Source organism: Mus caroli, chromosome 8 (genome assembly GCF_900094665.2).
Source record: "Mus caroli chromosome 8, CAROLI_EIJ_v1.1, whole genome shotgun sequence".
NCBI classification, from domain to species: domain Eukaryota; kingdom Metazoa; phylum Chordata; class Mammalia; order Rodentia; family Muridae; genus Mus; species Mus caroli.
The window spans coordinates 62,125,552-62,149,638 of NC_034577.1; the positions used below are offsets into that span (position 1 = coordinate 62,125,552).

Sequence of the window (24,087 nt, forward strand, 5' to 3'; positions counted from 1 at the left end):
GAGATGGCTCCACAGTTAAAAGCACTGGCTACTCTTCCAGAGGACCAGGGCAATCCTCAGCACCCACACAGCAGCTCATACGCTTCTGAATTTTCAGTTCCAGGGTATCTGACACCCTCACAGAGACGTACATACAGGCAAAGCACTGTTGTACAAAAATAAATGAACCTTTAAAAGAAACAAACAAACAAACAACAAAACGGCTTAAAAAAAGAGACCCTGGGCATCTGTCTCCCTTGGATCTCTTCAAACACTCCAAGTCTCTCTCTCCTCCAACATTCCCATGGGCCCTCACCCGAGGTCAGGTTTCAAGGTGATCAGACAGCTTCAATTCCAGGTTCACTGACTGTGCGTGCCACCAACTGTATATTGTGTAGCAGAGGAGCAGCCCAGTGCCGTGGCTGTGGTACTGGCCCAGGGGGGTGCCCAAGTGAACTGAACAGATGGGCTTAAGAGGCACCTATGACAGAGTTACAGTCTAGGACTGGCTTCCTAGGCAGACCTTTCAAAGGACACCCAACTGTGGAGTTTATTTCTTTCCTATCTTTCTGAGGTGAGTCGTCTAATAAAATTTGAGATTTCTGTGAGGGATGAGGGCACTGCTGGGGCAGAGACCATCCTGGGCTTAGGCTTCCTTGGAAGACAGCCCAGACCACTGTTGCTCTCTGACCCCATCATGGGCCCCAACTAATCAATTTCAGAGATGATGTCACTGCTATCAGTATCACTCAGCATCCCAGCAGCAGCCAGCCCGCCCGGAGTGAACTTCCTCTATGCTAATCAGGCCACCAAAAAGTCACGTGACAAAGGCATTTCCCTCTCTGGTCATGTGACCCTTTAACTGTGCCTTCCAACGTGAAAACCATGGCAACGGGCAGTTCTAACCGGTTTGTGACACACAGCCTTCATTTTGAGAAGAGAGGTAAGGGTTCAGGTGCTGTCAGAAAATGGAGGCTCCACTTTCCCCTTTCTGTGCAGCCTCCGGGCATCCAGTCGCCTGTGGTCATCTCCTACAAAAAACAGAGGAAACCACAAGCCCCTCTCCCTTCCAAACTGAAAGGCTTTCCAAAGCTCAGCTTTTAACAGAAATACCTTCAAGATTCTCTGCACTTTTCTAGACAGCTTTTAACTTAGGAACCAGAATACATGGATCAATCACAGGCACAATTTCAGAGGGAGCCTTTTATGAAACCCATAGGCATAAGAGTAAAATGAAGAGTGGCATGGAGAGCTCTGGAGCACGGCCAGGCCAGTAGGGACAACTGCATTTTTCTGGATGCTGTGTGAACCTGTCCTACCTGTCTATGTTGAAAACACACAGTGATGAAGTAGTTTCACATCACCAGTAAAAATCTCCAGAAGCAAGCCAGCTTGCTTAGCACCAAAAGCTGTCTCCTACCAGGAATGTGTGCTGTGTCCTGGAGAAGGGGCTGAGCACAGGGATAGCCCACATCAGAGGAGGTGCTCGTTTCCTATCCATGTCTCCTCAATCTGATTGGAGGAGGAAGAACACCTACATCAACTGAGGACCAAGTCCTCCCCAGGGCCAGCTTGGCTATCATGACCTATACACCTACTCTTCTGCACCCAAACCTTGCACCACAACACAGACTAGCTTGACTCACAAGTCTGTCCACCAAGCCCTGGCTAGCCATGATCTGTCTCTATCACCCTTCAATGGACCTCTGGCCTTTGGAATGGCCTGTGTGGGCATTCATTAGCCCCATGGCACATAAGCCAAAGGAGGACATCAGACCTGCAGGGCCCCTTTGTTTCCTAAGGGACTGCTTTCAGATGTCGCCTTTGTCACCTAGTACATGTCTGTGAAAACAGACAGACAGATGGGACAGGATGGACAAGCATAGCTACCCTACCCTCTTGAATAGGCCTGACTTCCTTGTCTACACAGCTTGTGTGTCTCTAACTCACAGGAGGGATTCCCCACCCTCCCTATCCTTCTCACATGGGTGTGGTACAGCCTCAGCTCCCAATAAGGGCACACAGAAGGATCATGGTGCCTCAGTGCCAGGTCCATGCTGCTCTAGAATAAGTATTCCCAACGACCCCAACCTTAAGGTCAGCTATGACTGAACTGACTTGGGTGGAAGAGGCCATGGGGCTTCTACACAAAGCTAGAGGCCCGTCCCCATAGTGACGCTCCTATAGGCATTAGCCTGTTCCTGTGGAGAGGAGATGCACCCACAAAGCTGTGGGTTAGTGACTTAGGCTGTTGAAAGTGCTCCACAAAGTGAGGGACTCCACAGAGTCATGCTGCCTCCTGCCTCCTGAGGGGCACTCTCTCTTACCCACGTTGCTCAGAGTTGTGAAGGCTCAGATGTGTCAGCACCAAGCAGAGTAGGAGCTCTACCTCCCCAAGGCTGTGGGACAGCTTTGCTGGCCCTAAAGGACCTGTTTCACCTTGACAAGATGGGGCTGTCTGTGCAAAGCTAACTCTTGAGATTGGCATGCCTGCTACCAGGCCACAGTGGCTGCCTCTCCAGAGCAGGCAAACCAGCGTCCTGGAGGGCATAGACAGAAGTGTTGGACAATACCAGACTCCCCTGACTCACAGACCCGGGAGCCTGAGGCATGGGGCAGGGTTAGAACTCCAGGAGCGTTGCATCTCCAGCCTTGATGATCTGGATTAGAGGGGAGATTCCTGAGCCCTAATACAGTCTAGGGGAGATGCCTGTTCAGCCTTCCAGGCTGGCAAAGGGTGTGAAGAATGGGGTCTACCTCTGCCCTGTCCATTCAGGTCCACATGTGGGTAGCTGTTAAACACCAAACCATGAAAGGGTTTCCCACTGTTGAACCCATGGGCCAGGTACCAGCAACTTAAACGTTTCCCGAGCACAGGCACCAGGAGGAGTCTAACTGCTCTGGACCACATGGTTGTAGGGATAAGCTCTCTTTCTTGAGGGGACAGAGATAGGTTTGACCATTGTCGGCCACTGCATGTGACTGATGGAGCCAGCATTGCCAGGACAGCTGACATGGGAGTAGCTAAGCTGCAGAATCACTATACAATGAAGCATTAACCCAGCACTGCTTCAAACTATTACACTAGGCATATGCCTCCTTCCTTAGACTGTCCCAACAGACAGGATGCTTACTGGAACAAAGCAGGGAGCAAGGAGGCAGGCAGGAGAGGCTTGTACCAGTGTACCAAACCCACACTTGACAGCTCCCCACACAGGGCAGTAGAGGCAGCGTTCTATCTATAGGTAGGGCTGGCTGAGCCTAGATGACCAGAACAGCAGGATAAAGAAGCTATCCCTGGAGGGTTCATGGGAGACCAGAGGGCACCTCTACTTCAGGCACCACCTGTAGTGCCTCTAACTCAAAGTTAAGAGCACATCTGTCCCATTCATTGTACCACTGCCCACCCTAACCCAGACCTACTTCTACAAAGTCCTATTAGAGAGCCCCCATTTTTGAAGCTGAATTTCTCTGTATAGCCCTGGATGTCCTGGAACTTGCTATTAGACCAGGCTAGTCTTGAACTCAAAAGATCTATCTGCCTCTACCTCCCAAGTGCTGGGATTAAAGGTGTGCACCACCATGCCCAGCACCTACTAGGGAGCTTTAATAGTGGGCACTAGTTTCCATCGGACTGATCTGGCAGCCCCAGGTGACATTTTTCAATGACCTTTCATACCATCTGGGCACAAGAGCAAACTCACATGGACACCCACCCCCATAAGAGCCTGCTGCCCTCTGATGTTTTCTCCTTTAGAGACACTTGTGATAGGAGCAGCAGTTCTGGCTGGCCTGTCTTGGGATAAGTAGACACAAACAGGTGCTGTAGAGCCTATCTGCTCCTTGTCAGCAGGCCTTGCTCAGCACCTATCATATGCCTCCCAGCTAGAACCTGAAGGCCTCTGGCTGGAAAGCTGGGATGCAGAACACGCTCTGCCTTTCTACCACAGAGGTAAGCAGCTGGGGTGGGATTTCTGAAAGTGATGTCATCACATTCCCAGATAGTTCACATCTGACGGATGCTCTGGAGCTCCAGCATAGTGAGACACAGGAGCATGTGGCCTGTGGGACTGTACCACAGAACAGCAAAGCTAAGTGGTACCCAGCCTGCATTGCTACCTCCTTCTAGATAAGGACAGAGAAGAGCAGCTGGTGTGTGTGTGTGTGTGTGTGTGTGTGTGCGCGCGCGCGCGCGCGCATGTGCATGCCTCAGCCAATGTGTGCTCATGCCAATGGGCCTGTCACCTACCCAAGAAAAGCGGGTGCCTTAGGAAAGCTAAGTCCTGTGTAGACAGGAACTTGTTCCACAGCAGGTTATCCCACAGGAGCTCACCAACTAATACAACACTGCAGTGACATTTGGTTGGGGGAGGTCCACAGCACAAGAGTGTGAGAACCAGGACACTGGCTGTAGCACTAACCCAGCTTCCTCCTGCCATGAATAGGCCAACTCCCCTCAGAGAAATACCATGCAGTCAGTGTTCCAGGTAAGTAGACGCTGGACCTACTTCAAATGTATGCAATCATACTTCCCAGAGACAAGACCAGCTTGCTCAACAGAAGAAAATTGGTCTGCATGCCGAGAAAAGCTAAAAGGAGCCAGTAAAGGCACCAGTGCAGCTGCCTAGTGTGCCCTTCAGATCTCTGAGCTTCAAGATGTACCCGGCTACAGGTCAGGCAGCACATGTCTCAGTGTATGGAGAGCAGGGGCTAAAGTCATGATGCTCAGTGGTTCTTTCTGTGGTACAAAAGACAATTCACCACTGGAGTCCTGAAATGTGTTTTCCAATATTCTGTGACTAAGGGGGACAGATAGGTGAAGCAGTCCTATGGTATGACACGTGCACTTTCCTAGAAAGGGGGGGGGGGAAGACTTTATATACTTCCTTCAAAGTGATCAACACAAAGACCATATAATATCACAAAAATCCCTGCTGATGATTGTGACCTGAAATTAAGTAGACTCTTTCTGATGAGTGAAGTCCAGCAATGTAGATTAAGTGGAGTAGGAAGCCTCATGTACACTAATGTGGGGCATTTGGTGTCCCTCTGGGTCTGCAGAAATGAGTGTTGTAACATTCCAATGGCACCACCAACACACATATGAGTTCACAGGCATTCGGGAAGAACAGGTTCAACTCCCAGAAGGAGAATTCTAAGAAATTAGAATGGACAGCTTGTCCTTGGGGAGGTGGTCAGACCCTACACATTAGCACAGGCAGTGCAGGGGCTTCTTTCTAAAGGGTATGATTGGACAGAGGAGAACAACCAACATGCCAGCCTGACAAGAGACAAGTCTGGTGTTAGCTGCATCCGGTCTGTGGACAGTTCGGGCTCCCACCTGCCCTGCCACAGCCACAGATGACCCACCCTGGTGGGGGGACAGCAACAGAACACCCCCTCAGCAGACCTCAAAACTATCCTGAGGAGTGGAAGATGTGCTGCAGAGTAAATACCACAAGGGGTCCTGGAGCCTTACAAGGACATTTGGGGAAACCTAAAGCAGTGAGAGCAGTCCAAGCTGGTTAGTCCTGTGAAGTTCCAGCGATCTCTTCACGCTGAGGACTTTGCAAATACGAAACTAACGTAAGCTCTGGGGCCAAAGACACAGATCTACAAGTACTTAGAGTGTTTGCAGAATACTCGGTTCAGTTCCCAACACTGACATGGCGGCTCAGAACAGCCAACTCCAGAGTTCCACCGATCCAGTGCTGCTTTCTCACCTCCAGCACCAGGCACACACATGGTGCACTTATATACATGCCAAAAAAAAAAAAAAATCATACACATAAAATAATTAAAAAAAAAAAAAAAGCTAACTTACTTTAAAAAATGTTTCTTTGAGGTCAGGTGTAGTGGCTCATACCTGCAATCACCAGAGAAAGGTTGCAGCAGGAGGATTACAATGAATCTGAGTACATACAACCTGGACCACAGAAAGTTGCTCAGTGTGCAGGAGCACAGTCCACACACCTATGGGGCCGGCTCACGGGAGGTGCAGCTGTAAAGGAGCGCCTGGGATGGACACAGACACACAGCCATCCACACAGCCACTATTCTCCTTCGGCAATGGCACTGGCTTCTCGTACTCGCTTCCATTCTAACAGCCACCATCAAGTACAGAAGTGAAGAGTGGCCCAGCAGTCAAGTGTTCCAGGAGGATAACTAAGCAGAGGTGGTCCATGCCTCAGGATTTCTGCTTTACAATAGAAAGTCAGGAAGCACAGCCATAGTCCATGGACAGAACCCACATTGTTGGATGGATTCAAAGTGAAATGACTTATAGAGGACTGAATCATGTGTTCTTAGCATCAGAAACACAGCAGAAGCCATCAGTAGGAAATCTGGCCACCCATGCCAACCAGTTTGCCATTCCTTCTAGTGTGCAAAGGAAGACACTTTCCAGGGTCACTCAGCCAAGCCCTGCAGATAACTTGGGCTCCCTGGAGATGAGACTGTCATTGCTAAAGGATGAGGGAGGCTCAGAGTTGCTCAGCAAAGAACATTTGCACAGAAAAAGGCTAGTCCCATGCACTGTCAGCTCTTGACAAGTCATGGACCACTGGCAACATCGACATCAGCTCCCTCAAGTTGGAAAGAAAGAGATAGTGTAGACGGGGATGTGGCTCTCATATTTCCTTAGTAGACAGGAACTTGCTAGGCAAGTATACCACTGAACTAAACCCCAGCCTTGCAACTTTCAACTTTATATGGGTATATTGAGCCCATCAGCCAGCTAAGGAGCATAAAAATACCATGTATGTATGCATGCTGCTACTTCAGAGTCCTATTACAGTTACCTTTAATAAAGTAAATAATTATTTTCAAATTTCCTACCACGCTAGATACCCACAGTCATATTCCACAAATCCAAAGTTGCCTAGAGCCATCGGATCCCTGGAGCTGTCTACCATGGGTGCTCTGAAAGAGCTCTTACCTGTCAAGGTCATCTCTCCAGCTTCAAAAAAAAGTTTCTCTTCCCTGGGGACTGGGTCACTGGGTGGATTCCCAAGACTTGTCTTCCCAAAACATTATGACCTTTGGCAACTTTTCCCCTGTCTGTCAAAACTGTGTTTCCAAATACAAGCCACTGCCAGACAATGTGGCATACACTTTTAAACCCATTACTCAGGAGGCAGAAGAAGGAAGATCTCCAGGAGTTCAAGGCCAGCCATGGCTACATAGTGAGACTTTAAATTAAAAAAAAAAAAAAGGTTGAGCAATATGCTGGTGTAGTGGCATGGGCTTGCCATCCCAGCACTCTATAGGTAGAAGCAGATCATAAGTTCAAGGCTCCTCAGCTAAATTGTGAGGGTAGACTGAGCTACTGCAAACCTTGTCTCTAAAATACAAAGTAAGTACTTGCTTTGGGAGCACTTATACTAAACCAGAACACTAAGAGATTAATTATCGTAGTTTCTATCCAAACCTACCAAGTGTTCCAAATGTAGAACTAGGCACACACACACAAAAATCATCCCATTGTTTGGGATCTAAGAATATGAACATACAATTACTGAGAGGTCTTCTGTCTCTCCAGCCATCAGAAACCACCTTCACTGTCTCTAACTTTTGAGGGAGTACAGGACCTTCTATGTCACCATGGTACCTGCCTGAATCTTAGCCACAGGAAACTCAGACATCTCTCTTGGCTTTGTGCCCTTTCTCCCTCGGGCATCTAGGGGCACATCCCCTTCCCAGTCTCTCATTTTCAGAAATCACACACTCCCAAGGTCTTGTCCCTTCAGCACTGTGAAAATTCTTAATCTATGATGAGACAGAGACAACAGGGCTCTGAGGAGAGGCATGAAGCATCTGACACAGCACAGAACTGAGACATCATACCAGGGCTGTCAGCTCTTCTTCAGCCCATCACCACAGACTGACTCACTATTAGGTTCTTGGACTTATCTTCTTGACAGTATCAGTACAAAGTACAACCCAGACTCTCTTCCCACGAAGCCTGCCATTCTTTTCCTAGAGAGCCCTCTTCATGGGCTACAACAGTCTACCTTCTGGTGTGACTCCTGCTGGAGCACCTGGGGTGACCAAACATTCTAAAAGTCTTAGTATTCACTCTTACCTACCTGCTCTACATACCCAAGTCCCTTCTTCACTCTGTTCCTCCACAGGACAGGAGGCAGGATTCCTTCCAGATCACAGGGCCAGAAAACAGTACCAATTAAAAAGCAACAGATGGGGCCACCTGTACACCTTTGGTTCCAGGTGATCCAACACCCTCTGCTGGCCTCCCTGGGCACTAGGCACATTTGTGGTGTACATATATACACGCAAGTAAATGCCTATGAATATAAAATAAAAGTCTTAAAAGTGAGTTAGCAGTGAGCTCCCTGTGTCCCTGCATATTTTAGTTACCTGCCACTGTGGCTGACAAAGCAGCAGCTCCAAGAAGGTGAGCCTAGCAACATATGACCCAATTTGAGCAGGAATGGCAAATGCATTAGAAACAGTTAGATGCATAACCACTCACATATTACCCACAACATCTGGGAGACTGAGGTGGAAGAACTGCCAGTCTGAGGTCAGCCTGGGCCACTGTCCTAACAGAGGAAAGTGAGGGCTTCATGACCAACACTCACAGCAGCTCGGAAAGCTTACTGTGGAGTAGGCACTGCCTGGGAATTCTGGGGTCCCCCCACTACTCAAAGCTGATGTAATAAGAGAAAAGGCCCAGATTGGGCTGGGTCACTTAGAGGATACTGAAATGCAGTATCATAGCGTCCCAGACAACCCAGTATACAGGCAGATCCTCTCATCTTAGTGACCTACGGAGAAAGATGTAATAAAGGCAACAGACAAGCAACCCATATTGAAAAGAGGTAGAAAAGTGAGTCAGAGATAGAAAGGCCCACGAGTTAAGAGATGGCAACTGGGGCAAGAGAGCACCAGAACTAGTATTAAGGGCATATATGTAGAGTTCCCAGAGTAGAATAATAGCTAAGAGACAAGGCAGCCTAGGGATTTCTCTCTGAGCTTTAGGCACTGCCTGTTCTTCAAGCCACACAGTAGCCCAAGGACAGGCTTTCTGATAGGGACTGTAAGAGATGTGAAGTGAAGGGTCACATATGCACATGCTGAGACTGTCTTGAGACATTACCCTAACAGCTGGGACACGGGTGTTGATCAAGACAAATTCCAGCAGAATGCTAGGGGGCCTAGTTTGCATGCTGGGGAAGATAATATCCAACCTGTCCCCATGGTTGGCTTGTGTATGGTTACCCCAAAGTGGTGGGCAGTCAACTTTTCTCTCACAGACTTAGCCTTGTGCTTCCATTAGAGGGGAAAGGTGACAGAGGAGGACCTGACCCAGATGTAGGCCAGGGACCTAGTGACAGAGTCATAACAAATAAACTGCCAAATACACTAAAAACAATTTGGACATTTTAAGGAGAAAGCCCTTTGCTTCTTTCACATAACTGAATCTGCACAGACCTCAGGAGCCTGCCATTAACTGCTGGGCATGGAGCAAGGGCAAGGCTGGTCACTGTCCAGATGATCACATGATAGGCACAGCAGTATTCAGCCCAAATCAGAGCTGTACAGAAGAATGGGCCCACAGAACTCAACACCACAAACCATGGTGAGCAAAGAAAACCAGGAGGGTAGAGAGTGTATGGAGCGCTGTGGAAGGCTCTTTGGAAGAAGGTTCTGGGTGATACTTTTTTTTAACCTTGCTGCTTCAAGTATATGTGCCTTTCAGAACTCATTACAGAGTAGAACTAGAGGAGGATCTGCCTATATAATCCATGTGTCATGTGCCCACAGAGATGACTATGGGACTCATTTCTCCTACCCCCAGCCATCAGAAGCTATGCAGCTTTCTCTACCCACACTCCCACCATGGTGTGTGGCTTTACCATAGGTCCAAAGGCATTGGGTCCCAGAACACAACCACATCCCTAGAGCATAAGTAAGTCTTTTCTTTGTGTACACATGTGTGTGGAGACCTAGAGTTGACTTAGGGCATTTTCCTTGATAAATTCTCCACCTGATGCACTAAGACAGGATGTCTTGCCGAGCCCCATATCCGCCAACTCAGGCTAGTCTAGTCAGCCAGCTTACCCTGCTGATCCCATCTCTGCTTCCTAAGAGCCAAGGTTCCAGGCAGGCACTATGTCCTGCCCAGCTTTTATGTAGGATCTGAGGAAATCAAACTCTGGCCCTCAAGCTTACACAGCAAGCGACTTATTCCCCCACGGAACCATTCCCCAGCTACCTAAACTTTTGCTTTCCCTTATATATACATGTGTGTGTGGGGTGGGGTGGGGTGGGGGGCTGGGGGGGCGTATCTCACTGTACTGTCCAGGTACACTCTCTGTAGACCAGGCTGGTCTCTGAGATCCATCTGCCCTTGCTTCCTGAGTGCTGGGATTAGAACATGTACCATGCTGGGCACTTTCCTCATTGTGCCTTGTAGATCGCTGACTGGCATGGCCTCTCTTTATGGGGTGGTTATTCCAGATTTGCCTTTACACCTTGTCCTAAGCAGCCACTGGTGAAGGGCATTTCAGTGAGAACCTGACCTGCTGGCTTTGGCACCATGAATACATTTTGAGGCCTGTCCCATCTCTGCAAAGGAAGCAAGGCCACCCACACAGCCCTCCCTCTGCACTGTCACAGCTACTTGGCTTTTGTGGAAGACAGGAGCATTGGTAGTTATGTTATGTGTACATACTATATATGTGCCATTTCAGTCCTTTTTCAGTGGTCCTGTCATGGAGGATATGGACACCAGCGCTGGTAAAATCAACCTCAAATTCCCAAAAGTCGAGACCCCATGTTAGGTGAAGGGAGGGTAGCCACAGCCTGTACATGGCAACTGACACAACTGAAGAGGGAGGAGAAGACACAAACTCCTGAAGGGCAGGTGCCAGCACCAACCTGGGACAGGTTGGAAAGAGACACTGGACTCCCAAGTTGGACTTGGAGGCCACAGACCTACAGCCTCCTCTCAGGGTGAGGGCATGAAGACAAGTCTCGCTGGAGAGCAGTGTCATTCCCTTCAAGTAAGCCACACTGTCAGCACTTCCTTCCACCTCAAGAACAACACAGTATATCAGACTCATCCTGCAGTAGTCCAAGATGATGCCACAGAAAAGTTTCAAGTAAGTCCTGCATGGTGGCACATCTCTCATCCCAGCACTGAGGAGGAGAGGAGGTTAAAGAGGAGTGCAAGGCCAGCTGGAGCTCAGCAGAGATCCAGACTAGGAGTGGGGCATAAGGTACCAAGCAGCTTCTTCTGTTTGTACCAGCTCAGCCTTGACCAGAGGTCCAGGCTGGGGTGGGACAGCACTGTCCACAATCTCAAGGCTAAGGGACCTTGCAGAACAAGACACACAGCCTGGGGTAACCTCTATGGATTGCTTCTAGTAATGCATCATCATATAGATGTCATATATCTGGTATGGTAGCCATACTGTAGCCCGTCCCTCCTCCCCATTTCTTTTGCAGTATAGGTGGAATACTATCCCATTTGCTTCCTAAATCATCTACATGGAGGAGACATTAATAGTACTATCCAGTGTGGACATACACACACTCAGGAGAAGGAAGGAGGAGGATAAGGAGTTTGTCTAACTACATGGCACTCTGCTTCAACAATAAAAGAAGCATGAAGTCCCCTTGCACTGTTCTCTACCACCTGGCCTCACGGAACCTCACATAGCTTCCTTTTCACATCTTAATGACATTTTTTAATTAGTATTTGTTTTGTGTGTACAGGGGTACACATGTGTCACAGCCTGCACACAGAAGTGAGAGAACAACATGTGAGACTGAAGATGGTTTCTCTCTCCTTCTATCACATAGGTTATCAGACCTAGTGGCAAGCCCCACTCTTCACTGAGCCATTCTGTGGGCCTCATCTCTAATCCTTCCCCTCCTTCTGTTCTCACTGCTGGAGATGGGATGCAGGGCCTCATGCATACCTTTTTATTGGCCATATCCTGTAAATTAATTATGTGTGGTCAGCCACTAGGGTCTGCGATGGTCCATTCAGAATGGCCAGCTGTGGTTCATCTGTGTCTTAGAATGTTCTCTACTTCCTTCCTGTGAATGAAGTATTAACCTGCTTTAAAGACACCTGGGTTCATCTCCTCTGGGCTGGCATGCATCATTGCTAGGGCTATGGATACCCAAGTTCCCCTGTGTGGGGGAAGTAATTCCATTTCTCATGGCTTCATGTCTAGATTTGGAGGAAAATGTCTACTTATGCTACTTTACGCTCTGACCAGGGGCATGGGAGGCTCTGGTTTCTACACATCCTTGCCCAACACTTACCATTGTCAGCTGTCTTTACTACAGAGAACCCAGAAATGTTCAATGAATACTTGAGCTATATTGTGCTATGCTTATGCAGATTACCAACCAGGCCAAGTGGATCAACAGTGGCTATATTCTCTGTAACCTTGTTGATTGTGTCTAACTGCATTGCCAATTACCAAGAGTAAACCAAGAGTAAACCATGATACCGGTAACCTTCTATTTAAAATTACTATCAAGGGGATGGGGGAGGGGATTTTCAGAGAGGAAACTAGGAAAGGGGATAACATTTGAAATGTAAATAAAGAAAATATCTAATAAAAAAATAAAATTGCTATCATGTTTGTACATGATGGAGGAGAGGCACATGGAACAGTGTGCTATGAAGGGCAGAAAACAGCTTTATGGAGCTGGGTCTCTTCCTTCCACCTATATGGGTTCTGTGGACTAAGCTCGGTTGGCTTGAGCAGCAAGTACTTTTTTTCACTGAACCTTTTACCAGCTTAAGATCATCTATTTCTAATATGAACCTAATCTAAACCTCAGGCATTCTAGGCTCTGTGGTTAGGTGCATATGTGCTCATGACTGGTTCCTTCCTTATCTATCTTTATAAAATGACCCTCTTTGAGCTAGTGCACACCTTTAATTCTAGCACCAAGGAAGCAGAGGAAAATCTGTGTGCTGGAGGCCAGCCAAAACTACAGTGACACCCCCCACCTCCAAAGGCCCTCTCTAGCTTGGCTCAGATGCTATGAGAGGACTCTTTCCACTTCAACGTTCATGAAGTCACCCAGGGTGGCTCTGTTGTTTGGTTGGTGCCTATCTTTCCTCGCATCTATGGACTGTCACTTAGACCACTGGGTGACTGATCAGAACTTTATGTCCAGCCCCTGCCACTGACCACTCTGTGGATACACCTGCCTTCTTTCTTATTTTTTCTTCCCTCTGCAACTTTGTCTTGTTTTGTGTTCACATTTTCAGTTGATCATGTTAATTCTATATTGCTTTCTTCATATTTTAGTTATTTCCTTGTCCAAGACAGGTATCACTATATTATCCCAGGCCATGCTTTTAACTCTTGGTCATCCTTAGTGCTGGGGTAACAACTGTGGTCACAACTTTTCAACAGAACAAGTCCATGATGGGCAGAGCGCTGCCTTGTGCCCCACACACCAAATAAACTGCTGGTCTTTGTTCTAACCTCAAGAAGGAATGGGAGATTGTTTAGCAGTCCTAGTTCATACACCACACCTCATTGTTCTCTCACAGAAAGTTCTCGGGAGAGTGCTTCCAGGAAAGATGCTGTGAGCCCTGGAAGGCTTCTGCATCCTGAGGAGTGCAGCGACTGTTTTGCTGTGCCACTCACTGCCTTTTGGGAAGGAGATTTGATGCTTTCTTCAACATAATCCCAAGTTGCCCTCCAAACTCAATTATTCCAAATATAAAATACACATTAGGAGACTGACAGAAAAACTTTCGAGTGAATAGACAATCATAGAGCCCTGACCACTCTGTTATTTCTGCCACACAAACATTCACAGAGACATCACTCAGTGATTTTGATTTCATCCCAGCTACCTCTTCAAAGGGGAATCCCAAGTCTCTGCCACCCTCAGAGCCTACCCAAGGCTTCAAAATGCCCACGGTGGGAGCATGAGCAAAAGGAGAAGTTTTTTGTTGTTGTTGTTTTTTCCAAAATAAGCTTTCTCTGTGTAGCCCTGGCTGTCTGCCAATTCACAGAGACCCACCTGTCTTTGCCTCCCAAGAACTGTAATTAAAGGTATGCACCACTGCCGCCCTTTAATTACAGCACTTGGGAGGCAGAGGCAGGCGGATTTCTGAGTTCAAGGCCAGCCTGGACTACAAAGTGAGTTCTAGGACAGCCAGGGTTATACAGAGAAACACTTTTCAAAAAAAAAAAAAAAAAAAAAAAAAAAAAAAGGTGTGCACCACCACATGCCAGCGAAAAGAGAAATTTTGAAAGAACCAAATACAATTCTAGAAGCAGTATGGAAAAATGGCTCAGCAGTTAAAAGCACACACTACTCTTGCAGAGAACCAAAGTTTGAATCCCAGTACTGACATCAAGCAGCTCACAACTGCCTGAAACTCCAGCTTCAGTGAGCTGACACCCCTTCTTGGGTACCATACCACCACATATACATACATACATACATACAGAAAAGAGAAAAGAAATTCCAGAAGCATACATCCAAAATCCTTGGTACCAGTGGCCTGGTACCAGGTCTCCTCCCCACCCCAGGTCTGAAAGGTTCCCAACTTCTGGTATAATGCAGCATGACTAAACAGAATCTCTACATGCTGTGCCATGCATCATTTAAACACCTGACTTAGCATGAATGCTGTAAGCAGGCATGTCACACTGCTTAGGAACTAGCAAACAGAAAGTCCACACATGCTTAGTATAGGCACAAATTGTACACCCTTTCTTTTTGGTACTAGGCATTAACCTCAGGGTTCTATGCTCTACCTGTGATGGTTAATCTTGGCTCTTAGCTTGATGAATTTAGAAATCACCTAAAAGACATACCTCCAGCCTGTCAGTAAGGGGAGGGAAGACTGTGAGTGAAAGCACCATACCATGGAATGGGTCCAATGCTAAATAAAGGAAGAGACAATTTGTGTACCAGCCTTTTTCATCATTCTCTGCTTTCTGATCACAAAACCACTGTTGACCAGATGTCGTCACATGTGCAGGCTTCCATGACACAGTGGATTATATCCTCAAACCATTAACCAACTAAACTTTTCTTTTCTCCTTAAGCAGGTTTTATCAGATATTTTGTCATAGCAGTAAGAAATATTACTACTATTGCATCCACCCCAGCATACTCATTATTTCTGATTTGTGATTGTTGAAAACATTAGTGCAAAACCCACAGGGACAGAGGGCACTGTCTGTACTATGAAACAGTGCACATGAATCTCACACATTTGGTGTGGAATAAAAGCCAGGCATCAAAGGGAACAGACAGATACATAAAGTCCACAAACAAACAAAGCTAATCTGTTGGAGGCTAAGCTGTCCATTAAGGAAATAGAGGGAAACGGCCATAACACCAGAGCATTATCTATGCTCCCCTTAGTCTGGGCTGACCTGAAGGCACACACTTTTGAAAGCTACAGAGCAGGCACTGAGGAAACAGCAGGACCTGGTGACACCTATAATCTCAGGACTAGGGACAAGGAGAAAGATGGGGTCACTGGGGCTCACTGTCTCAAGAGCCTGACCAAATTGCCAAGCCTCAGATTAGTGAGAGACCCTGTTTTAAGAAATAAAATGGACAGTTTCTGATGAATGGTAGCCGACCGAGGCTGACTTCCAGCCTCTATGAGCACATTGCCCCAATGGAGGAGCTAGAGAAAGTACCCAAGGAGGTGAAGGGGTCTGCAACCCTACAGGAAGAACAACAACAGGAACTAACCAGTACCCCCAGAGCTCGTGTCTCTAGCTGCATATCTAGCAGAAGATGGCCATCATTGGGAAGAGAGACCCCTCAGTATTACAAACTTTATATGCCCCAGTACAAGGGAACACCAGGGCTAGGAAGCGGGAGTGGGTGGGTTGGGGAGCAGGGTAGGGGGAGGGAATAGTGGACTTTCAGGGATAACATTTGAAATGTAAATGAAGAAAATATCTAATAAAAATTATTAAAAAAAAAAGAATCATATTGGTAGAATAAGGAAATATATGGCATTAAGCCTGCAAGGCCTTGTCTGTATACATCTAATAAATTGCTGTGGTGAGCTCAAAGCAACAGTACCTTAACCCTCACTACCCTGGGTGAATGCACTCACTACATGAATCTGCTTGGAACCCAACTCCTGTCTGACACCAATAGAAGCACACACTCTGCTAGAGGGAGATCCCTAAAGGTGTCCCTGCCAGACACCCAAGGAAGACCAAACATAGAAAACAGGGCTGTTCCCATACTGCAGAGGTTGCCACCAAGAACACACTTCCTTCCTGTCACTTCATCAACCCGCAAAGCAGAGTGACTATCTTACCAGGAAGAAATGTGGCTGAGACGTTTTGCCCAAGCAGAGCTGCAGCATGTGGCCCAGCCCTCACCCTGCCCACTGGCCTTCAGGGTTTGGTTTCTTTTCCACTCTTACACCTGGATGCAGCCAGAACCCGGGGGGCTCTAGTCTCTAGGCAGCCCTCAATCCAGGATATCCGGGTGTCTGTTCCCCAGATTATCCTGAAATACTAAGTATGTCATAAGAAGTCACCAGTAAAAGCTTCAAGAAAAAAAAAAAGGACAGCTCTGGTAGGGCCCCAGAGGTTCAGAGTCCTAGTGTACCCCTGGGTTTTGGCAATAAAAGAGGGATCTTTCACATCTTAACACTTATAACTTTGGACTTCACCATCCCACCCCACAAAGGAGCAGGCCACAATAAGCAAAACATGGAGTATCCTGGCATAACCCCAAAGAACCAACAACTCCCTCCCCATCTGCTTCAGGAGCTCTCCCATCAGAGGTCTCACCAGAAAGACTGAGCTGAGGATCCACAAAGTCTGAGGGAGGAAAAGGAGCCTCAGCCTGTCACTAAAATACACCCTTAGTTTTAGAACAGGGCAGCAGAAAGCAGTCAGAGAGGGAGAGAAGTTTCTGAGTGAGCAAGAGGATGGTTACTAAGACAGGGTCTTGTGTGCTTGCTCCAGGCTGGCCTGCAACTCCGTATGTCACTGACAATGACCTTGAACTCCTCAGCTTCCTGTCTGTACTTCCTGGGATGATGGGCAGATCCTGCCTCATGGGCCCAGATGAGAGAAGCCTTTCTAATGGCAAGTTCACAGAATGTTCTCAATAAAGGGGATATTCGAGTTTCACAATGAACTCCAAGTCCTCAGGATTCTATGGCACAGCGGCCAATCTGGAAGCCCTCAGGATCTCAACACCAGATTTTGCATAAAATTGAAGACTGAAACCCCTGTGCACTTCAGGGAACAAGTGGAGAACTAGCTCCCTCCTGCACTCCACTAGTGCTGGACCTTACAGAGTATATACATGAGGTAGATGAGGACCCCAAAGGTACAGGATCCCAGTGGACAGCAGGGGAGTCAGGGAAAGTCCTCAGTGAGAATCTGGGGTAAATGCTCCATTCTACAATGTTCTGAAGAAAGGGTAATGTAGCTGCTGGGAGAAAAAGGTTGAGTCTGACTTCCTTTAGCCTTTTACCTATGAGTGTCAAGAAGCCTGGGTTCTGGGCCGGGCGGTGGTGGTGCATGCCTTTAATCCCAGCACTTGGGAGGCGGAGGCAGGCGGATTTCTGAGTTCGAGGACAGCCTGTTCTATAGAGTGAGTTCCAGGACAGCCAGGGCTATACGGAGAAACCCTGTCTCGAAAAAAAACAAAAGAAGGAAGCCCTTGTTTCAGCAAAGTTCCCTTGAACTAATTGGTGATATACAGGAGAAACCCACAGAAGAGATAACGGAAGCAGGCAGAATAGGGAGGCTCCTCCTTTGAGGAATGACACAAAGTGTGGTAGCCTGGCCTCCCTGAGGCACTCCCACCAAAGGAATGTTTCAGTCCTCCCACAATCCCAGAGGTGGCAGACCTACTAACAACAGGAGACTTCCTCCCGGATGAACCCATGAACCTGCCACTGACAGTGTCCCAGCCTAGGACTCAGGGACACCCTGCCCTGTACAAGCCTCTGCTAGGCTCCAACCCAGCCCATTGTCTTTTTTTCCACTCACCTGTGTGAAGTGCGCATGTCCACAGGCCCGTCTCCTAACAGCCCCTCGCCAGATCCTGTGCCCATGGCCTCTGTTGTCCTCAGCAACCCCTGGGCTGAGCCTGCACTCGGCTCTGGCATCACCCTGCTGTCTCCATCCACTGTCAGCTCTGATGGCCCTTTCTCCATTTTCATTTTCTTGTTCTCCACATCATCCTCTGTTAGGTCAGGTTCAAGGGTGCGCTTCTGACTGCGGGTTCGGCATGCTTCTTCACTCATTCTGTATTTGAAAGGGAGGATATAGCATTTGAACCCCTTCTGAGAAGTTTAGTTTGAAGTGTGGTTTTGTTTTCCTCAGAGGCAGCTAACTAGAGAAGGGACAACAAAGACAGGGCCATAGACGGCCCTCACACCCTTAGGATGGCTGGGCAGGAAGGAGTCCCACAGGCCTCTTGGGTGTGGCCAGCTCTGAGAAGCCATGGAATCCAAGTGGGAGAAAAGCAGTGGCAGCTGTTACTGGACAGGGCCCTTCTGTGGAAGAACAGTGCGTATTATGGGTCTGAAAACAAGTCCGGGGGCCTGGCACCTGTATTGTAATGGTGTGTGTAGGACCTGGACAGAGGTGACCTCAGGTGCTGTGTGCCTGAGCCCCCCAAGGAGCCAGAAGTGAGGGTCATGCTAAGCTTTTTGGCTGGCAGACATACACTCTGAGCACAGTATGGACCGGTCCATCCCAAAGTACTACCACCATGGCCCTGTACCTGTGGCACACATTTATCTTGATTCAAAGAAAAGGGAGAAAAATGCTGAGTCAGTTTTTGATCCCATGACATCACTGGGCTCCACATGACCCTTCCCAGGATGCAGTCAGAGAGACAAAGCACTTTCCAGAGAACCAGTCTGAACCGGTTCCAGACAACGCAGCTGAAGTGAAGTGTTGTTAACCCTCACAGAGACAAGAGGACAGCTTACTGGCATTCCACAGCTGAGTCTGGGACAAGGCCCTCTTAAAGGGACCGCTCAGAAACCAGGTCTTACTAAACACTGTAGGACACCAGCCTAGGGAAAGTCAGAGAGAACCCAGAGTTCACTTGGGAAAGGGAAGGAGGAAAAAAAAAAAAAAAGTCTGGCTGGCCTCTGGCAGGATCCAAGGGACAGCTCCAGAGACATCTGGCATTGAGTATAGATAGCCCTGCAGAGAACCTCAGCTCACATCTCCAGCAGGCTTGATGAGAAAGCCCTCTGATACTGCATCCTAATGGAGGGATACCTCCTTCTAGGTGCCTCAGTTTTCCACTGGTAAATATGGTAGGAAAGGCCTGTCCTGGACAAAGCCAGTTCTAGAAACCCCTTCTAAGGTTCTGGGAGGCTGGGATATCCCATCATAAAGGATGCACTCCCAAGGCCAGACCAGAGTCCAACCTCAACTCCGTGGTCCAGTCACCTTCTTCCATAAACCTTGGATCCAAGAGCCTCCTCTTCATCACCACCTAGGTTAAAATTAATGCTTTGACCTTAATACAACTCTATCAAAGGTAGAGATGGGGATAGGGTCACAAACCTCAGTGGGCTTCATCTGCACCCAACTCTCTCCTGCCACCCCAACCTGTACCCTGGCAATCTTCCCCCAGATACTGGAGCACCCACCATATCCCTCCACTCTAACAGCACTGAAGAGTCTATGGCTTTGCTCTTCCTTCAACAAGCCTGACCACAAACCCTGTCACACTTGCTGACAATCTGTATGCCTTGCCTCCCAGCGAAAGCAAACAAGCCACACTCCCGGGGTGTCAGGGTACTTACTGCCTGAAGCAGAGCTGCTGAGTTCTAGAACAAGAGGAAGTAGACTGGCAGTATCCTCAGACAGGGTATAAACACGCCCAGGCCTGGACAGGATAGAGATGGGGAGCTCAGGACCTGTGACAATAAGGGCATGTGGGAACTGGGTGGGTGGGTGGGGCACGAGCATTATGGTTCTCAAAAGAGAAGCTCACTGGTGGGGGAATACTTCCTTTCTTTAATCCCAGCACTCAAGAGGCAGAGGCAAGTGGAGGATCTCTTTGAGTTCAAGGCCAGCCTGGTCCACAGAGTTCCAGGCTATACAGAAAGACCCTGAAAACCAAACAAAATAGAATGAAGCTCTAGGCCTGGCCCTGCTCCCAAGTTCCGCCATCATAACTCAGTAGGAGTAAGGCAGGGCTTTCGTACCGCAGCTCCAGGCCTTGACCTCAGTCTCTCCTAGCTCATCTGAATCCACCAGAAACCCTACCTGAAATCTATCTTTTCCATACCACAGCCTTACTTCTTTGTTGCTATGAAAGGGCCTAAGGAAAAGCAAAGGTCTACCAGGGGTCTACCAGGGGTTGAGGGAACTGCTTTTCATATCCCTAGGAGCTGCCCATTGCATGGAGACAGGTACCTACTCAGAACTCAAGCAGGGCCCAGAACCTTGAGCCAACATCAGGGTAGGTGTGGGTGAAGGCAAGAAAGGGGATGCCTGGAATTTGGCTCCCCATCTCCAGAAAGACAAGCACAGCTGGAGGGGTGGGCACCAGACATAAGTCCCAGTAGGCTACACCCTCCCAACTAGAGCCTGAGCTCCTACAGCTGTGCCTCTGAGGAGTAATCCAGCCCAGTGTGATATTCTGTGGTAAGAAGAGTCCCAACTTCCTCAAGGCCACCCACCAGGAACAAGGTCTTCCTGGGACCGGCACTGATAAGCACTGTACAGTAAGCACAATGTGGGCACGAAGAAACCAGCTTCCCTTAGGAAGCATCCTAAGAGGCAGAGAAAGGGTTTAAAACACTCACATGTAAATGGGGGTGGGTTTCAAAATCCCCAAAGGAGGGGAAAAGAAAGCTGCCACACCAGAACACCTACCACAGGCCTGTTCAGGGGGATGGGTCTCAGCAGCCACCTCCTACACGGCAGCAATTCAGGAAATGATGGTCATTTAAGAGATATAAAGGTCACAAGGGCCATCCACCTACCAAGGAATGGGGTTAGGACGCTTAGAGCAAGCCCCAACATCCTGGGCTGGGCCCCACACCTGCCCTGTGCAGCAACCCTAACAATGTTCAGTAGGGCCCTAAAGGCTACTACTGGGGTTTCTCAACAAGAATCGTACACAGGTGCCTCTCTGCCAGCCTGGGACCAAGGGGCCTGAGTCCTTGTGGTACACCAACGGTGGATATCTAGGGCAGTACAAACATCACTAACTGCTACCTGGATGCTGCCTCCTTTCAATAAAATACCACAATGCAACTGGAGGTAGAACCTGGGACAGGAAGCTGACTGAACGAACAGCTTCTTCAAGCTGAAGCTAAGCAGCACGATAACACTCAACAGGTTTTAGACTTTGGTGTCCTTCTGACTATGGCAGCTCAACCTCAATTAGCAAGACTCCACAATGTGTATTGCAGACATGAATGGAGGAGTGGCAATAAGTGGCACGGACAAAACCGAAAGCTGATGTTTGTACCTGGGGGAACCTTAGCACTGTGAGAGGGAAAGAGGAAGGGGATGTGAAGAGGGGGAAAGAGAAGGTAAAGAGAAACATTTCCTAGCCAGGTGTGGTGGCACACGCCTTTAATTCCAGCACTTGGGAGGCAGAGGCAGGCGGATTTCTGAGTTCCAGGCCAGCCTGGTTTACAGTGAGTTCCAGGACAGCCAGGGCTACACAGAGAAACCCTGTCTTGGGAGGGGAGGGGAGGGGAGGGGAGGGGAGGGGAGAAAAACATTTCCTGCTCCTTCACTCAATTAACAGTAGCCCTGGGCCTCTCTCTACCAGAGAAGCTGCTGTCCTAGGGGCTGGGGATTACATGGTGCTCAGGAATGCACAGCTGGGCAAAGACCGAAAAGGCCAAGGGTGTCAGGTGACAGGACTGAGTGGTTAGAGCAAGCAGAGAAGCAGAGGCCAGGTGGGAAACTCAGGCCTAATGGAGACAGTCCAGATGGCCTGTGGGGGAGGTGATAGAAGCATGATCATCCAGGGAAGCATGGGGGTCTAGACTCGGATCTCAGAGGTCCACCTCACTCTAAAGCAGTATCTGGCTGATAGGTAGTGGGGCACTGAGGGACGAGACAGTGCTGTGGGAACAGATTTCCCTTCTAGGTGTGCTCTGAAGCTCCCCTAAGCATGGATGGGGGGAGGGGGACTGCTCTACTTTTATTTGGTTCTACTCAAGCAATAGACTCTTCTGAAACTGAGATGGAAAATTCAAGACTACAGTTTGGTGAAACTGTAGACCACTCCTTGAGGATAGCCTCTGCCCTGGGGCTTTAAGGGGCCATCACTTCCTGTCTGGAAGAAAGCAGGCCTTCTGAAGCAGCCTGCCCAAGGACAGGACAACTGAAGGACAATGCCAAGGTGCATTGCCCCAGGATGACATGGAACCCAGCCATACAGCACGGAGGCCCTGCTGCCCCGCTGCTCCTGGGGCAAAGTTGTCTCTCCACAAAGTTGTCCTCCAAGATAGAGGCCAGGTCATCCCCCATCAGCAACTGGAGCCCAGAAGCCATGTCTGCTCTGACCACACAGCACAGCCAAGCTCTTATAGCCAAGTCCCGAATAGCTGGGGAGGTATAAGGGAGAAGACAGCTATGCTGGGACAGGCAGGTTTCCTCCAAGCCAAAACAGACACTTAGACTTGCCTGGGTGGGCCCAAGCCACTTCCTGCCACACATCCAAATGTCAGAGTGGTGGGGACTCTTCTGGAAGAATTCAGACTCGAAAGCCCAAGTTTCAACCTTTTAATACTGCCTCAGTGAAGCCAAGTAAAAGAATCTAATTCAACTTAGGAGACAAAAAGGTGATCCTGGGCAAAGAACAGAGTGCAGGCTCAGTTTCCCCATTCATGCCTCATCAGCATATGGAAAAGACATGAAGTGATACTGAAAATAGACTGACGGAGAAAAATCCAACAGACTGAAGGAGAAAAATTCAAGTTGCTAAGTAATGAGTTTTAAAATGCTTACCAGTAGCCTATCATCCCAACCTGAAAAAGGACTGAGGCAGAAAGCTTGTTATGAGTTTGAGACCAAACTGAACTACAGGGTGAATTCCATGACTTCCAGGACCATATAGTAAGTTCCCATCTCAAAAACTGTAGGAGTAGTCTAGTACCTCTGATATAGAATCATGTGCTGGCTGTGGGAGGACTCTGTCCTCTGGTCCCGACTGTACATACTCCAATGGGCATGGCTGTGACCAAATAAAACTATGCACCGTGATGGGCCACCAGCCTTCAAGGCCATCTAGCATAGTGTTTCTGGTTTTACACTGAGCAAAGGTATACCAGCATAGCTTCCAGTATCTTCTTAACACAGCAGTTAACAGGCCTGCTTTCCCACACACAACCCAGCGCACATCTACTTAGAGGAAGGGGGGTTCAGAAGACATGCAACCAGCAATTTCAACTCAAATCCAGGCCCCAAGCCTTAGTCTCTAAAAAGAGTAGGCAAGCAGCTAGCTGCAGGGTTGGCTTTTGCCTTTCCTCACACATGTGGAAATCTAAAGGCAAAGAGGCCCCATTTTACAAAGATGTGGTATGCTACAAAATCAACTGCTTCAGAGAATGAAACTTTAACCCAGTTTTAGTGCAAAGCTCAGCAAAGGACTTGGGGGAAAATAGAACCTGAGCACACTACAGCCAAGTGTGTGGAAATCTATGGCCCATTGAGGTTCTGTGGCAGAATGGAGCTACAGAATCCAGAACAGGTCTCTGGGGCATCTAAAGCTTGGGGAGGGACCATGTGAACATCCATGAGGATGGGGAACCACACTTGCTTCTGTTCCTGGAAAGGTCCCGAGAGAAGGACAGAGGTCCCAGAAAGACAGCTACACTGGGTGTGAGCTCTGCTGCCATCCTCAGGAACCTAGACCTAGGTGAGTAACAGCACTCCATTCCAAACCATGTGAGGCACCTTAACCAGTACACGCTGGGGCTCCAGAACTAAAAAAGGACTTCTGAGGTTTTCACCTATTGTCTGGAGATACTCTTAAAACAGAGCAGCCGGGCTGGTGAGATGGCTCAGTGGGTAAGAGCACCCGACTGCTCTTCCAAAGGTCCGGAATTCAAATCCCAGCAACCACATGGTGGCTCACAACCATCCGTAACGA

The 24,087-nt window shown here is 48.5% G+C and overlaps 1 protein-coding gene across 13 annotated transcripts in view; it reads right to left on the reverse strand.

Annotated features, from left to right (window-relative positions):
- Positions 1-24,087, reverse strand: part of Gatad2a (GATA zinc finger domain containing 2A) — an 87,008-nt gene that overhangs the window by 11,281 nt on the left and 51,640 nt on the right. For 10 of the 13 annotated variants that reach the window (XM_021169800.1, XM_029480455.1, XM_029480453.1 and 7 more), the window contains exon 3: positions 17,988-18,245. In XM_021169800.1, the coding sequence (XP_021025459.1) occupies positions 17,988-18,244 (257 nt within the window). In that variant the 5' untranslated portion in view covers position 18,245. Of the gene's footprint in view, positions 1-17,987; positions 18,246-18,937; positions 18,963-19,768; positions 19,883-24,087 lie in introns of those variants that run through there. The other 3 variants (XM_029480450.1, XM_029480451.1, XM_029480452.1) reach the window with 3 other exon arrangements.